The 15000-nt window shown below is 43.9% G+C and overlaps 1 protein-coding gene across 4 annotated transcripts in view; it reads left to right on the forward strand.

Moving 5' to 3' along the window:
* LOC125038207 overlaps window positions 1-15000 on the forward strand; it is a 233639-nt gene that overhangs the window by 14589 nt on the left and 204050 nt on the right. For all 4 annotated transcript variants that reach the window (XM_047631611.1, XM_047631612.1, XM_047631614.1 and 1 more), the window contains exons 3-4: window positions 1705-1784; window positions 2849-2951. In XM_047631611.1, coding sequence (XP_047487567.1) covers window positions 1705-1784; window positions 2849-2951 — 183 coding nt within the window. The remainder of the gene's footprint in view (window positions 1-1704; window positions 1785-2848; window positions 2952-15000) is intronic.

The following is a 15000-nucleotide window of genomic DNA, read 5'->3' on the forward strand; positions in this document are numbered from 1 at the left end:
TTTGTCAGTTGGTGTTTTTTTGATGATTAAATTCTTCCAAACATACATATTTGCAGGCTTACACGCACGCAGGTACAGGCAAGGATGGAATGTGTTATTCAAGCTTTTGGGTACAGACGCCCACACACACGCGCGCGCACGCGCATGCACACTCTCAACGAACTTTTCTCTTAAAAGGCGGTGCAGGCAGAGGACGAGAAAGCATGCTTTTGTTGCTTTTGCTGTTTTTAGTTATTGCATTTGTTTTTGTTCGAACTGTTATTGTTTAGGGGTGTTGTTTATCTGTTCTTTTTATTGTTGTTATTATTATGAGGAGTATCATTATCGTTATTGTTGTCATCATAGTCACCCCCACCATCCCCACCCCCACCATCCCCACCCCCACCATCCCCACCACCACCATCCCCACCACCACCATCCCCACCACCACCATCCCCACCCCCACCATCCCCACCCCCACCATCCCCACCACCACCATCCCCACCCCCACCATCCCCACCCCCACCATCCCCACCACCACCATCCCCACCCCCACCATCCCCACCCCCACCATCCCCACCACCACCATCCCCACCCCCACCATTCCCCCCCACCATCCCCCCCACCATCCCCACCCCCACCATCCCCACCACCACCATTCCCCCCCACCATCCCCACCACCACCATCCCCACCCCCACCATCCCCACCACCACCATTCCCCCCCACCATCCCCACCACCACCATCCCCACCCCCACCATCCCCCCCACCATCCCCCCCCCACCATCCCCACCACCACCATTCCCCCCCCACCATCCCCACCACCATCCCCACCACCACCATCCCCACCACCACCATCCCCACCACCACCATCCCCACCACCACCATCCCCACCACCACCATTCCCCCCCCACCATCCCCACCACCACCATCCCCACCCCCCACCATCCCCACCACCAACATCCCCACAAACACCACCACCACCGCCTCCGCCTCCGCCTCCGCCGCCGCCGCCACAATCACCACCACTATCGCCATCATCATCATCATACATCACTGGCTTCTTTTTTCCTTTCTTTTTGTGAATTCCCGGTCATGCAGCCGGCAGCGGAAGAAATCGATACGTTTAAGCGGATGGAAGGACCGCGGTGTCGGGTTCATGGAATGGGCACGAGTCGCGAAGGACTCCGCTGTTATTTTCACTTTGAAATGAGCTTTATTTATTACTAGTTAATGAAGTTGGTCGTTCGTTGTCCGATTCTTTAGTTGTTGTTTTTTGGTGGGGGTGTTTTTTTTTTTTATTTGTTTGTTTGTTTGTGTTTTGCTCGAGGGGGTTTCTGCGGATGTTGTGTGGGTATTGTCTATTTCGGAAGGACGTCGTGATAGTTTTTTTCCGAGAGAATAATGAATAATGATGATGAATTGCAGTGTAGAGGATGCGCGTGTGTATGTTTCGCTTTGGGGATGCGCGCGCGCGCTTGTATGTGTGTGTGTGTGTGTGTGTGTGTGTGTGTGTGTGTGTGTGTGTGTGTGTGTGTGTGTGTGTGTACTTTTGTATGTATGTATATATGTATGTATGTGTATGTGTGCGCGCGAGGATATATGAATGTATATCCAATGTATTTCCAATCAGTATCCATATACATGCCTTCTCCCATCCTAGAGCCCCATTAATCCTATTATAAATCCCATTAGCAAGAGTCTTAACACGTTTCTCCATCTGCAGGCTATTTCCTGGTGCTGAACGGTTCCCAGCTCCGAATGCCTCGGTGTCGGCCTCCCCCTGACATATCGGGGAATTCACAGGTACGTTCAGAGTGAAATACTTGTAGTGTATTGGGAGAATTTTATTTTACGCGGATGCTAGTCATGTAATTAGTAGTCATCAGCGTAATAGCAGTGTGAGTAATGTTGATAGCGATACTGGTAATGGTATTAGTAATGATTATAATGATGATAATGATAACAGTGACACAAAGTCTGTATGATATTTGCATACATGTTTTTTCCCCTCGTGTTTGTCCGTGTTTCTGTCCTTAAAGGAATACATTTCCATGGCGACTTGGAGCTAGCGAGTGTTATGTCAGAGATAAATTTCAGAAGGCAAATGTCACGTGCCCTTGCTCCTTCGCCATTGCCTAATATTTATCAGGTCTGACTGGTTGGCAGGATATCCTCTCGACTCCTTATCAGCTGGTATAGCATTCTCATGTGTTATCCCAGAAGTTCAGTAGCTTTTTTTTTTTCTTGACAGAAGTTTTGCAGAGATTTTCGTTTTGTTTCTTCTTTTTTTTTTGGGGGGGGGGGGCGGGGAGGGGTAGTGAGAGGTTGGCCTAGGATTGGAATGGAAATGTATAAATGTATTGTTTTTTTGGGGTAAAGCAGTTAACACATTATTTTGGGCTTTAAAGGTTTGTAAATGAGCTGTCACTATTGTAAGCGACTTATCTCTCTGCATTATATATTCGGCTAAAGTAAGATAACGGTTATTACTCTGTCGACTTATTTATGCTTAACAAAAAACACCTGCACTTAGTTCGTTAGAGTGAGATTACAGATATCCTGTTCGTAGAATTTTGACTAGTAGTAAAAAAATAGAGAAATATATATGTAAATGGCTAAGATACTGGAATAATTTTGTTAGAACAAGAAAATTCTTATGTACTTTATATAGTTTATAGATAATATATATTCCCCTTATTCTAGAATGTCTTAGGAGAACCGATTATTATGCATTGTACAATATGACATACGTTAGACACTCTTGCTAATCGAAAATAGCTTTATAGTCCTATAGGCTCCAGATTGCACATATCCTCCACAACACTTCGAAGAAATAACCTCTAAGACGACCGCTTTCTTGCACACAGGTGTACATGAACCTTGGCTGGAACAGTGCGTCGTCAACGGGGGAGGATTCTGGTTACATATCAGCTGCCCAGCACAATTCCTCCCTGAGCTCAACGCCTCACAGTAAGTACAAGGGGTGAAATGTTTCAGACTAGTGTTTGTTGTGACGAGCGTATGGAAAAGGTGTGGGTGAGTATGAATGGCCTTTTCTTTTTCTTTCTCATTCATGTTTTTTTTTTTTTTTCTTTTTTTACAAATGTGAGATGATTATGTGTACGAGAGCGTGAAATTCCGGTAGTGCTAACCGTACATATTAGTGTATATGGAAGCGTTAAGTCGTTCATAATCTCAAGAAACTACTGCTATGAAAATACATTTCTAAAGGTGTGCTTTGTGTCCTATGTTAAGCATGTTTTCTTGTACATATCGTTATTTTTTTCTATATTTTTTGCATTTTATTTCGTTCCAGGATTTATTATCATGTCGCGAACAAAACGCGATATCATTTTATAATGGTCTATGCTGTAGTTTATCGATTTTCTATGAAGTTATAGCTGGTCTTGGATACAGAAAACGGGAACACGAGAACCGGTATATGGAGAGACTAACCTAAATTTATTCGCTCCGAATTCATACAGCATTTTTGGATGCACAACATATTTCTTTTCCCTTGGATTTCAGAAAAGATTTCGCAAGAGTTTTTCTGCTGAGTTTTTTTTGTATGGAAGTGCGGTATTTTCCATGTATGTACAAGTACACTTACATGCAAACAGTCACAAATACCACACAGCGCATTTCCCTTCCCCTTCCTTTTTTCCCTTTTCCCTTTTCCCTTTTTTCCCTTTTCCCTTTTTCCTTTTTTTTTTTTCCCCCTTTTTCCTTTTCCCCCTTCCCCCCCCTTCCCCCCCGTCCCTTCCCCCCGTTCCCTTCCCCCCCTTTTCCCTTTCCCTTTGTTTTTTCCCTGTTTCCCTTTTCCCCTTTTTTTCCCTTTTCCCCTTTTTCCTTTTTTCCCCCTTTTTCCCCCTTCCCCCCTTTTCCCCTTCCCCCTTTTTTCCCTTTTCCCTTCCCCCCCTTTTCCCTTCCCTTTTTTCCCTTCCCTTTTCCCCCTTCCTTCCCTTTCCCTTTCCTTTCCCCCCCCCCTTTCCCTTCCTTCCCTTCCCTTTCCCTTTCCCTTTCCCCTTTCCCTTTCCCCTTCCCCCCTTCCCTTTTCCCCTTTCCCCTTTCCCTTTCCCCTTCCCCTTTCCCCTTCCCTTCCCTTCCCTTCCTTCCCCCCCCTTTCCCCTTTCCCTTTCCCCTTCCCCTTTCCCCTTTCCCCTTCCCTTCCCTTCCCTTCCCTTCCCTTCCCTTCCCTTCCCCCCTTCCCTTCCCTTCCCCCCCTTTTCCCTTCCCTTCCCCCCCCCTTCCCCCCTTTTTTTCCCCTTTCCCTTCCCCCCCTTCCCTTCCCCTTTCCCCCCCCCTCTTTCTTTTCTCTTCTTTCTCTTCTTTCTTTTCTTTCTCTTCTCCCCTTTTCCCCTTTCCCCCCCCCTTTTTTCCCCTCCCCTTTTTCTCTTCTCTTTTTTTCCCTCTTCTCTTCTTTCTCATCCTCCCCCCTTCCCCCCTCCCCCCTCCCTTTCTCCCTTTCTCCCATTCTCTTACCTTGAAACACAATTTAGTTGAAAGTTCAGGTTCGGTTGGGTAATAAAATTTTAAACTAGTCGCCGCAACATTTGTAAATCATAGATTATTTCCCTGTTTTTTGGTTAAAAATTTTGGGATTTGAAAAATGCTGTAACTTGGCTTAAGATTTTTTTTCTTTTGCAGTTATTTTTTTTCGTGTATCTTTACGGAAAACCAACGTGCACACACAACACACCCACACCACACACACACACCACACACAACACACACCCCAACACACACAAACACACACACCACAAAACACACCGGCGCGCGGGGCGCCCAGAAAGGGAGAGAGGAGAGGGGAGGGAAAAACAGACAGACAGACAGACGACAGACAACAAAAGACAGACAGGAAAAAGACAGACAGAAGAAAAAGAAAAACGGACAGACAGAAAAAAAGACATTGTTATGTCTATATGAAATAAGTGTTTTGAGGGGGGGAAACACATTGCCAAACGTATTGAATTCTTTCTCGTAATTTCACTCGTCAGTTTTTTTAAAGTAATAACTTATATATATTTATATAGAAGGGGGAGAGGGAGGGAAAGGGATTGAATGAAGGAGGAAAAGGGGTGATAAAAGAGAGAAAAAGGGACAAGGTGTAGGAAGTCTGAATATCTCTTTTTAGGGCGGATAGCAAAGAAACAAACAAACAAAACAAAAAAATGGTAGGAATATGATGAGAGCTAGGATAAGGGACAGGAAGAGGAAGAGAGAAGCAGGAGTTGGAGAATCGTGGAAAAAGGTGGAGATGAAACCGAGAGGAAGAGGGAGAGATAAGGGAATGGAGAAGGAATGGGACGAGTAAGGAAAAATTAACAAACACGGAAGAAAAGAAAAAAATAAACGAAGACAAAAACGCAGGAATACGAGAAGGAGGAGGAGAACAGAAAGAGAGAGAGAGAGAGGGAGGGAAACAGACAGACAGACAGACAGGACAGACAGACAGACAGGACAGACAGACAGACAGGACAGACAGACAGACAGGACAGACAGACAGACAGACAACAGACAGACAGACAACAGACAGACAGACAACAGACAGACAGACAACAGACAGACAGACAGGACAGACAGACAGACAACAGACAGACAGACAACAGACAGACAGACAGGACAGAACAGACAGACAGACAGACAGGACAGACAGACAGACAGGACAGACAGACAGACAGACAGACAACAGACAGACAGACAGACAGGACAGACAGACAGACAACAGACAGACAGACAACAGACAGACAGACAACAGACAGACAGACAGACAACAGACAGACAGACAGGACAGACAGACAGACAACAGACAGACAGACAACAGACAGACAGACAGACAGGACAGACAGACAGACAGACAGACAGACAACAGACAGACAGACAGACAGGACAGACAGACAGACAACAGACAGACAGACAGACAGACAGGACAGACAGACAGACAGACAGGACAGACAGACAGACAACAGACAGACAGACAACAGACAGACAGACAACAGACAGACAGACAGACAGACAGACAGACAGACAGACAGATAGACAAACAGACATTGTTATGTCTATATGAAATAAGTGTATGAGGAGGGAACACATTGCCAAACGTATTGAATATCATTCTCGTAATTTCCACTCGTCAGTTTTGTAAAGTAATAACTTATATATATATATATGTATATATATATATATATATATATATATATATATATATATATATATATATATATATATATATATATATATATATATATATATATATATATATATATATATATATATATATATATATATATATATATATATATATATATATATATATATATAAATAAAGAAAGAGGAAGGGGGAGTAGGAAAGGAAGAGAGAGGAAGGGGGAGAGGGAGGGAAAGGGATTGAATGAAGGAGGAAAAGGGGTGATAAAAGAGAGAAAAAGGGACAAGGTGTAGGAAGTCTGAATATCTCTTTTTAGGGCGGATAGCAAAGAAACAAACAAACAAAACAAAAAAATGGTAGGAATATGATGAGAGCTAGGATAAGGGACAGGAAGAGGAAGAGAGAAGCAGGAGTTGGAGAATCGTGGAAAAAGGTGGAGATGAAACCGAGAGGAAGAGGGAGAGATAAGGGAATGGAGAAGGAATGGGACGAGTAAGGAAAAATTAACAAACACGGAAGAAAAGAAAAAAATAAACGAAGACAAAAACGCAGGAATACGAGAAGGAGGAGGAGAACAGAAAGGAGAGAGAGGGAGGGAAACAGACAGACAGACAGGACAGACAGACAGACAGGACAGACAGACAGACAGGACAGACAGACAGACAGGACAGACAGACAGACAGACAGACAGACAACAGACAGACAGACAACAGACAGACAGACAACAGACAGACAGACAACAGACAGACAGACAGACAACAGACAGACAGACAACAGACAGACAGACAACAGACAGACAGACAACAGACAGACAGACAGACAACAGACAGACAGACAACAGACAGACAGACATTGTTATGTCTATATGAAATAAGTGTATGAGGAGGGAACACATTGCCAAACGTATTGAATATCATTCTCGTAATTTCACTCGTCAGTTTTGTAAAGTAATAACTTATATATATATATATATATATATATATATATATATATATATATATATATATATATATATATATATATATATATATATATATATATATATATATATATATATATATATATATATATATATATATATATATATATATATATATATATATATATATATATATATACATATATACATATGTGTATATATATATATATATGTATATATATATATATATATATATATATATATATAAATAAAGAAAGAGGAAGGGGGAGTAGGAAAGGAAGAGAGAGGAAGGGGGAGAGGGAGGGCAAGAGAAAGGAAAGGGGAGTGGGAGGAGAAGAAAAAGAGAAGGGGAGAGGGAGGGAAAAAAGGAGTTGGGGAAGAAGGAAGGTCTGGGCAGGTGCCATCGAAAAATGAATCGGAAAAGGTTCTCCAAAATGTTCTTTCATTATGCCGGCGTCAGCCTTAGTAGGCCTTGCGGCTAGTGGCGAGACGACTTCAAGAATGAATGTTTTTGGGTTTTTTTTTCCATACTTTTTTTTTTTTACGTGATTTTATTTTTCTTCTTCTTTTCTTCTTTTCTTTTTTTTACGCCACGATATTTTTATTCCTTTTTTTTCCCTTAGAGTATTTTTATTATATTTTCTTTCTTTTTTTTTCCCTGCCCCCCTCTCAAATTTCGGATATTAAATATTGATCGACACACGCCCGGCCGCACACCGCCCTGATTGAAAAGCGGGGAGTTTGGACCCGGGATTTCAGCCTACCTCACCTCACCCCCCCTCCCCCTGACCTTCCCTTCCTTGACCTCCTTCCCCCCTATGACCTCCCCCCCCGTGAACTCCCCCCCCCCCATCCGCACTCACTCACGCACGCACTCAAGCACTCACTCATTCACATACGGATGCACGCCCCTTCTCATTCATCAACTCTCCTCCTCCTCCTCCTCCTCCTCCTCCTCCTCCCCATTCACACTATTCCCTCCTCCCCTCCACTTCCCTCCCTGTTCCTCTTCCTTCGATAATTCGCTCTTCTCTCTTTCTTCCCTCAACTCCAGTTCTCCCTTCCTCATCATCCGTCCTTTCTCCTCATATATGTCTCTTCATATTCGACTCTCTCTTCCTCCCTCCTCCTCCTCCTCCTCCTCCTCCTCCTCCTCCTCCTCCTCCTCCTCCTCCTCCTCCTCCTCCTCCTCCTCCTCTCGTCCCTATTATCTCTTCGTCCTTCCATTTCCCTCATGCCCCCCACCCCCTCCCCTTCTCCTACATGTCTTTTCGGTCTTTATTAATTTCGCTGAGTTAGGGATTTTTCCGGTTGGTTTGGCTTGGATTTTCACTTGTTGACCTTTGACCTTGCGAGCGTTTATGTTTGGTAATATATTTATATATTCATTTACATATGTATGGATTTATTTATTTATTGGTTGTTTTCAATCACACACGCACCCCCCCCCCCCTCTCCCTCCCACACACACACAAACACAGCCATTTCCTTATCTTTCGTTTCCCTTTCTCACTCCTCCATTTACTTCTCTCTGCCCTGCGTGCCTTTCCTTTGTCCATCTTTTCTTCTCCTTACCTATATCCATATTTATTCATCCTCCTCTCTTACCCTTTCCTGTTTACTCCCCCATCCACCTACCCTCCCCCCTAGGTTCACCCCCACCCCCATCCCCTGCAAGAGAAAAGGGGAAGAAAGAGAAGAAAATGGAAAAGGGAAATCAGTAATAAAAGAAGGTGGGGGTCTAAAATAGATGAAGAAAATGGAAAAAATAAGATATGACAAAAAAAGACCTAAAAGAGAGAAAAAAAGGATAACAGGCAAAACAAGAATGGGGATGAAGGGGAAGAAGGCCTAAAACGGAAGGGAGAGGGAGAGGAGAGAGGGAGGAGAGGGGAGGGAGAGAGGGGGGAGAGGGAGAGGAGAGAGGGGGGGAGAGGGGGAGGAGAGAGGGGGGGAGAGAGGGGGGAGAGGAAGAGGAGAGGGGGGAGAGGGAGAGGAGAGGGGGGAGAGGGAGAGGGAGAGGAGAGAGGGGGAGAGGGAGAGGAGAGAGGGGGGAGAGGGAGAGGGAAGGGAAAATGTCCCCAACCTACTCACGGGACGCCAATCGCTCGTCGCCGCTGTAGTTATTAGGGACTATCGACAGGTCGCGCCGTGGGGCCGGACTGCGGCTGACAGGTACAGGCAGGGTACTCTGGATTTTTTCCCCACTTTTCCCTTTTCCCCCCCCCTTTTTTTAGGAAACGTGCCGAAGCAAGACAAGGGTTGGGGGGGTTGGTAGGGGGCGAGGAGGGGGAGAGGAGGGGGAGGAGAGAGGTAGGGAGGTAGGTTATGGAGAGGGTAAGGGAAGGAGGGAATGGAGGAGGGAGGAGAGGAATAGAGGGATCGAGGGGAGAGGAAGGTGTGTTCCGCCGGGAGATAGCGCATTCGAGGGATGAGAAAGCGGGGGGGGGGGGGGTGTAGAGGGAGGATATGGAGGAAGAAGATCGAAGGGGATGTAGGCATGGTCGATACTCCCCCGAGGAGAGAACGGGGCGGTCGACCCTATGACCCGGAGAATCAAGGGTCGTGAAATGGGAATCTTATCCCCGTTGAATTCACCATCCAGGCGTATGTGCGTTGAAGGAGGGGGCGGGGGGGGGGCGGGGGGAGAGGAGTGGAGGGGGGGTGGTTAGGATGGGAAGGGTGGAGAGGGGGGAGGACAGGGGGAGAGGAGATGAGGGCAGGAGAGGGTGGAGAAACGTGGAGAGAGGAGGAGAGACAGGCGAAGAGGGGTGGAAGGTAGGAGGGTAAGGAAAGAGGGGAGTGGGCAAGAGGAGGGGAGGGGTGGGAAGGGGAATGGGAGAGAAGGGAAGAGGAGGAGAAGGGGAGGAGGGAGGATGGAAGGAGGGAGGATGGAAGGAGGGAGGGAGGGTACAGCGCCAGCCCGGATCATAAATATATTTTACTTTCCGTATATGATATTACCGGTTGTCGTCGTCGCCACGTATATTAGATACGAAAGAGAAAAGAAGAGGCAGAGAAAGGGAAAGAGGAAGAGGGAAAAGGAAGCAGAGGGAGAACGTGGAAGAAGAGAGAGAAAGGAAAAAGGAGGGAGGAGAGAGAAAGAGGAAAGAAAAGGAAGGAGATGATAAATAAAGGAGAATATATAGAGGAAGAAGGAAAAGGAAAAAATGAAAAAAAATATATATAAGCGACTTCCAGGACCAACGGCCTCGTCCCTTCGTTCGGACACCAGTATATATGGCGCATCAATATATATTTGATTTTGATAATGATGATTTAAGACTACACTCTTGAGATATGAAACCGTAAATATGCGAGCGATACGCCGGCGCAGCGAAAACTCGGGAGGCTGTTAAGGGAGAAAAATATGTGGCCGTTTCTCCGCAAAATTGAAAGTTTGGAAGAAGGGAAGTGTAAACTGACCCCGGAGAAAAGTTTTCTTCTTCTTGTTCTTCTTGTTCTTCTTGTTCTTCTTATTCTTCTTGTTCTTGTTCTTCTTTTTCTTGTTGTTGTTGTTGTTGTTGTTGTTGTTGTTGTTGTTGTTGTTCTTCTTCTTCTTCTTCTTCTTCTTCTTCTTCTTCTTCTTCTTCTTCTTCTTCTTCTTCTTCTTCTTCTTCTTCTTCTTCTTCTTCTTCTTCTTCTTCTTCTTCTTCTTCTTCTTCTTCTTCTTCTTCTTCTTCTTCTTCTTCTTCTTCTTCTTCTTCTTCTTCTTCTTCTACTTCTTCTACTTCTACTTCTTCTTCTTCTTCTTCGTCTTCTTCGTCTTCTTCGTCTTCTTCGTCTTCTTCGTCTTCTTCGTCTTCTTCTTCTTCTTCTTCTTCTTCTTCTTCTTCTTCTTCTTCCTCCTTCTCCTCTTCCTCCTCCTCTTCCTCTTCTTTTTTCTCTTTTTCTTTCTGATTCTTCATATTTTTCTTCTTATTCTATTATTTATTAGTTATTATTTTTGTCATCCTATTCTTCATCTTCCTTTTCTTCTTTGTCTTTTTGTCTTTTTCTTCCTTTTCTTTCTTTTTTCTTCTACATCTACTTCTTCGAAGAGAAAAGAAATTAGGAAAGGAAAATGAAGGGGAAGAGGAATATGAAAAGGCAAATGGAGAGGAGGAAGTGAGGGAAGAGGAGGAGAAGAAGAAGAAGAAAGGAAAGATGAGGAGAAGAAGAAGAAGAAAGGAAAGATGAGGAGAAGAAGAAGAAAGGAAAGATGAGGAGAAGAAGAAGAAAGGAAAGATGAGGAGAAGAAGAAGAAAGGAAAGATGAGGAGAAGAAGAAAAAAGGAAAGATGAGGAGAAGGAGAGAGGGGAAAAATCCTCGCCTGGTACTTCGGAGATATTTCAAAGCGGCCGAATTTATTGTGAGGCATCGGTTTTCAGCGATGCGATAAAACAAAAGCCTCAGTTGATGGGATTCACAAGAGAGAGAGAGAGAGAGAGAGAGAGAGAGAGAGAGAGAGAGAGAGAGAGAGAGAGAGAGAGAGAGAGAGAGAGAGAGAGAGAGAGAGAGAATGAGACAGAGAGACTGGTAGATTGAGAGGGAGACAGACTAACAGACAGAAACCCTGAAAAAGAAACAGGCAGACAGACAAACAAGGAACAATGAAATAGACAGACAGACACACGGGAAGGTTGATAGACAGACAGGCACAAATATTACAGTTATGCAGACACAGACAGACAGGCCGCTAGCGAGCGAGCGTAATATCCCAGGATGTGATCTTTCCAAATCTACATACAGACACGGGCGTAGCCATCGCTGTGCCCCGAGTATATTGTCCAAGGGAATATGTATGGGCGGCACCAGAGGACTGCGCCAGAGGATATATACCGAGCGCACACAGCACACTCCTGCCGGGGACACGGGGGAGAGCCGCCAGGGGAATTCTTGGGAGAACAGAATGGGGCATGTGTATGTACGATTGCTGTTATTTGTGGCACTGTTGATGCTGTTCCCGTTGGCATCGTTGTTTTATTACCATTGTTGTTGTTGTTCTTGTTATTTTGCTGTTATTGTTATTAATAATATTGTTATTGCTATTATTACTATTATTATTGTTATTATTATTGTTGTTGTTATTATTATTATTATTATTATTATTATTATTATTGTTTTGTTATTGTTATTGTTATTGTTATTGTTATTATTACTATTATTATTGTTATTATTATTGTTGTTGTTGTTATTATTATTGTTATTGTTATTGTTATTGTTATTGTTATTATTATTATTATTATTATTGTCTTTGTTGTTGTTATTGATAGCATTACCCATTGTTATTGATATTATTATTATCATTATTATTACTGGTGTTACTATTACGATTAGACGGACAAATATGTTATCGTTTCTCCTGGTCTGCCGAAGTTGCCAGCTGCGTCTGCGTGACCCACCTTCGCTCGCGGTGAATTTAGACACAACAGGAACCTTAGAAGCGCGAGGCTGACAAACATTACATTTCCCCGACGCCAGCAGCCTGTCAGCGCTGCCATTGCCCAAGCCGGAAGAATGGAAATGTAATTACAGATAATGTGATGTTTACCGTATTGACCGTGTGTGCTGTCAATTCGTTTTATCGCTTTTATCGCTATCTCCCATATCTCCTTGTACTGACTTTTTTTTTACATGGGTTTCTCACGCCCCCGCATATCACCTCGGCTGGCTCCTGTTATGTAATATGTTTTTCTTTCTGTTTGATTTTCAAGGGGAATGACGTTAGTTTCATTGGGTTAATCAGTTATTGTTTTTCACAGACATCAGCTTGTCTTTTAGTTATAGTTATTATTTTTTTTTTAATGTATGAAATTCCTTACCAGAGGAAGTGAGTTTATCTATATTTATAATTTTTTCCCCCCCCCAACCGTTAAATTTAGCCCTTTACTGTGTCACCCACTTTGATAACATTTCTGCGTTATTTCTGTGTCTGGATACGTGGAGACGCGGCTTTTAGTTCGGGGGGGGGGGGGGGGGGGTCAGCGTGCGTGGCGGAAAGGACCTTGGCCTTTGTCACGCGGGGGATTACAGAGGATTCTTGCGTAACAGGCTGACCTCTAGTAACTGCGGATGACGTCACGGCTGTCCGTACGTTGATTGGTTGAAAGAGGCGCGCGAGAGGGAGGGAAAGGGGGTGGGGAGGGAGGTGGGGAAGAGGGAGAGGAAACGGGTGATGTATATCGATGAAGAATTATGGGGGTTACGAAAGACGGGGAAAGATGGGGGAGGGATTAAATAGGATGCAATGAAGATGGAGAGAGGAGGGAGACAAAGGAGAATAATGAGGAAGGATTGCAAGGTACGGATGATAGTGAGATGAATGTGAAATATTTAGAGTGACGTTAAAATGCAGAAGGACGATGTCGAAAGATTTGGCGGAAGGGAGACCGACGCGCGCGATGTCAGCGAATGAAAGTGGCTTGAAAATCCGCGTGTGTTGCTGTTCTTGTATTCCATGTTCTTGTTCTTGTTGTTCATGATTCAAGGGAGTGGAGGCAGAGCAGGTGGCACTGCGATGATACGTAATGGCCTTACGTGTCCGATTATGCGCGCCGGGAGATAAACAGGGCAAGGGGGCCGTGACGAGCAGAAAAGGGCCGATAAAGCTTAGGGCAGACGTTGGCGATGCGTAGTAGGGAGATCGATAAGATGATAAGATGATAGGGCGAGTGACGGTGCCCCGGTGCCCTTATGTAACAGGACAGGTGGACGGGCAGAAAGACGGGGTAGAGAGCGATAGTGGCGTGTGTGCGGTAGCTGTGGCCAGGTGATCAGGGTTAACACCACATACTTCGTGATAAGAGTTATGACGGGTATACGCAGTTTTATGTGTTTAATACCGCGGAACGGAGCAGACATGGGTAACATTTTATGCCAAGAAAGAAGATAGTAAAGCTAATGGTCATTAAGTGTAATACAGTATTTAATGCCAGAGGAGAGATGTTCAAGAGCCGTACCATAAGGGATAGGGGTACCATGGTTTTAGTACTGAGGGGCAGGGCTGACACGGGTAGTGATGCATTTATGATAGCAGGGGAATAATGCCACACGCCTAGTACCGTAGCGAATAGTGGATAGGATTAGTACCATGCATAATACCAAAGAACAGACTAACAAGAATGATACCTCGCTTTTGTCACGACACGGCAAGGAGGGGAATAATACCACGTGTTTAATACCAAAGGAGCATTTTCAACCCGGCGCCGGGGGTTACGTAATCCTAAAGGTGATGGATTAATAAAGACGCGACTTGGCTGCCTTTGTTTACGGTTCTCCAGCCATGGGTGGGATCAGGGGTCTTCTCGCGTGTATTTTTTTTTTTCCTTTTTTTTTTTCTTCATGTCTTTTTTCTTTCTTCTTTTTTTTCTGTCTTTTTTTTCTATTTGGCCGAGTCTTCAGATTGCGTCCCTGACCTTCATCAATAGCTTTCTCAGCCGGGGCGAGTCTGCCTGTTGTAATCGTCGGGGTTTTATTGTTTTTTGTTGTTGGTATTGTAATTGTTGATGGTGATGATGTAGATGCTGCTAATGACAATGGTAATAATGATAATGATGATTATGTAGATGCCGCTAATAATGATGATAATTGAAGCGATGATTATTATAAGGATAATAATAATTAATGCGACAGTGATAATTATAATGATAATGATCATAATGACACTGATTGTGAAAGTGGTTCAAGTAATAGGAAAATTGATAACAATGATAATAGTAGTGATAATAGGAATAGAAATAGTATTACATAGATATATTTTGATTTTTTTTTATTATGATTTAATCATCATCATCATCACTATTCTTGTTGTGGTTGTTGTTGTTGTTGATTAGTAAATATATGGTAATGATTTATCATAAATGTTTATGAATAGGTGTTATCAAAAAGGAACATTGCGAATTAGGCCCACGTGGGACGTGGAATAAAAGAAGGAAGGGATGAAGTAAGGA

Source organism: Penaeus chinensis, chromosome 24 (assembly GCF_019202785.1).
Source record: "Penaeus chinensis breed Huanghai No. 1 chromosome 24, ASM1920278v2, whole genome shotgun sequence".
NCBI lineage: Eukaryota > Metazoa > Arthropoda > Malacostraca > Decapoda > Penaeidae > Penaeus > Penaeus chinensis.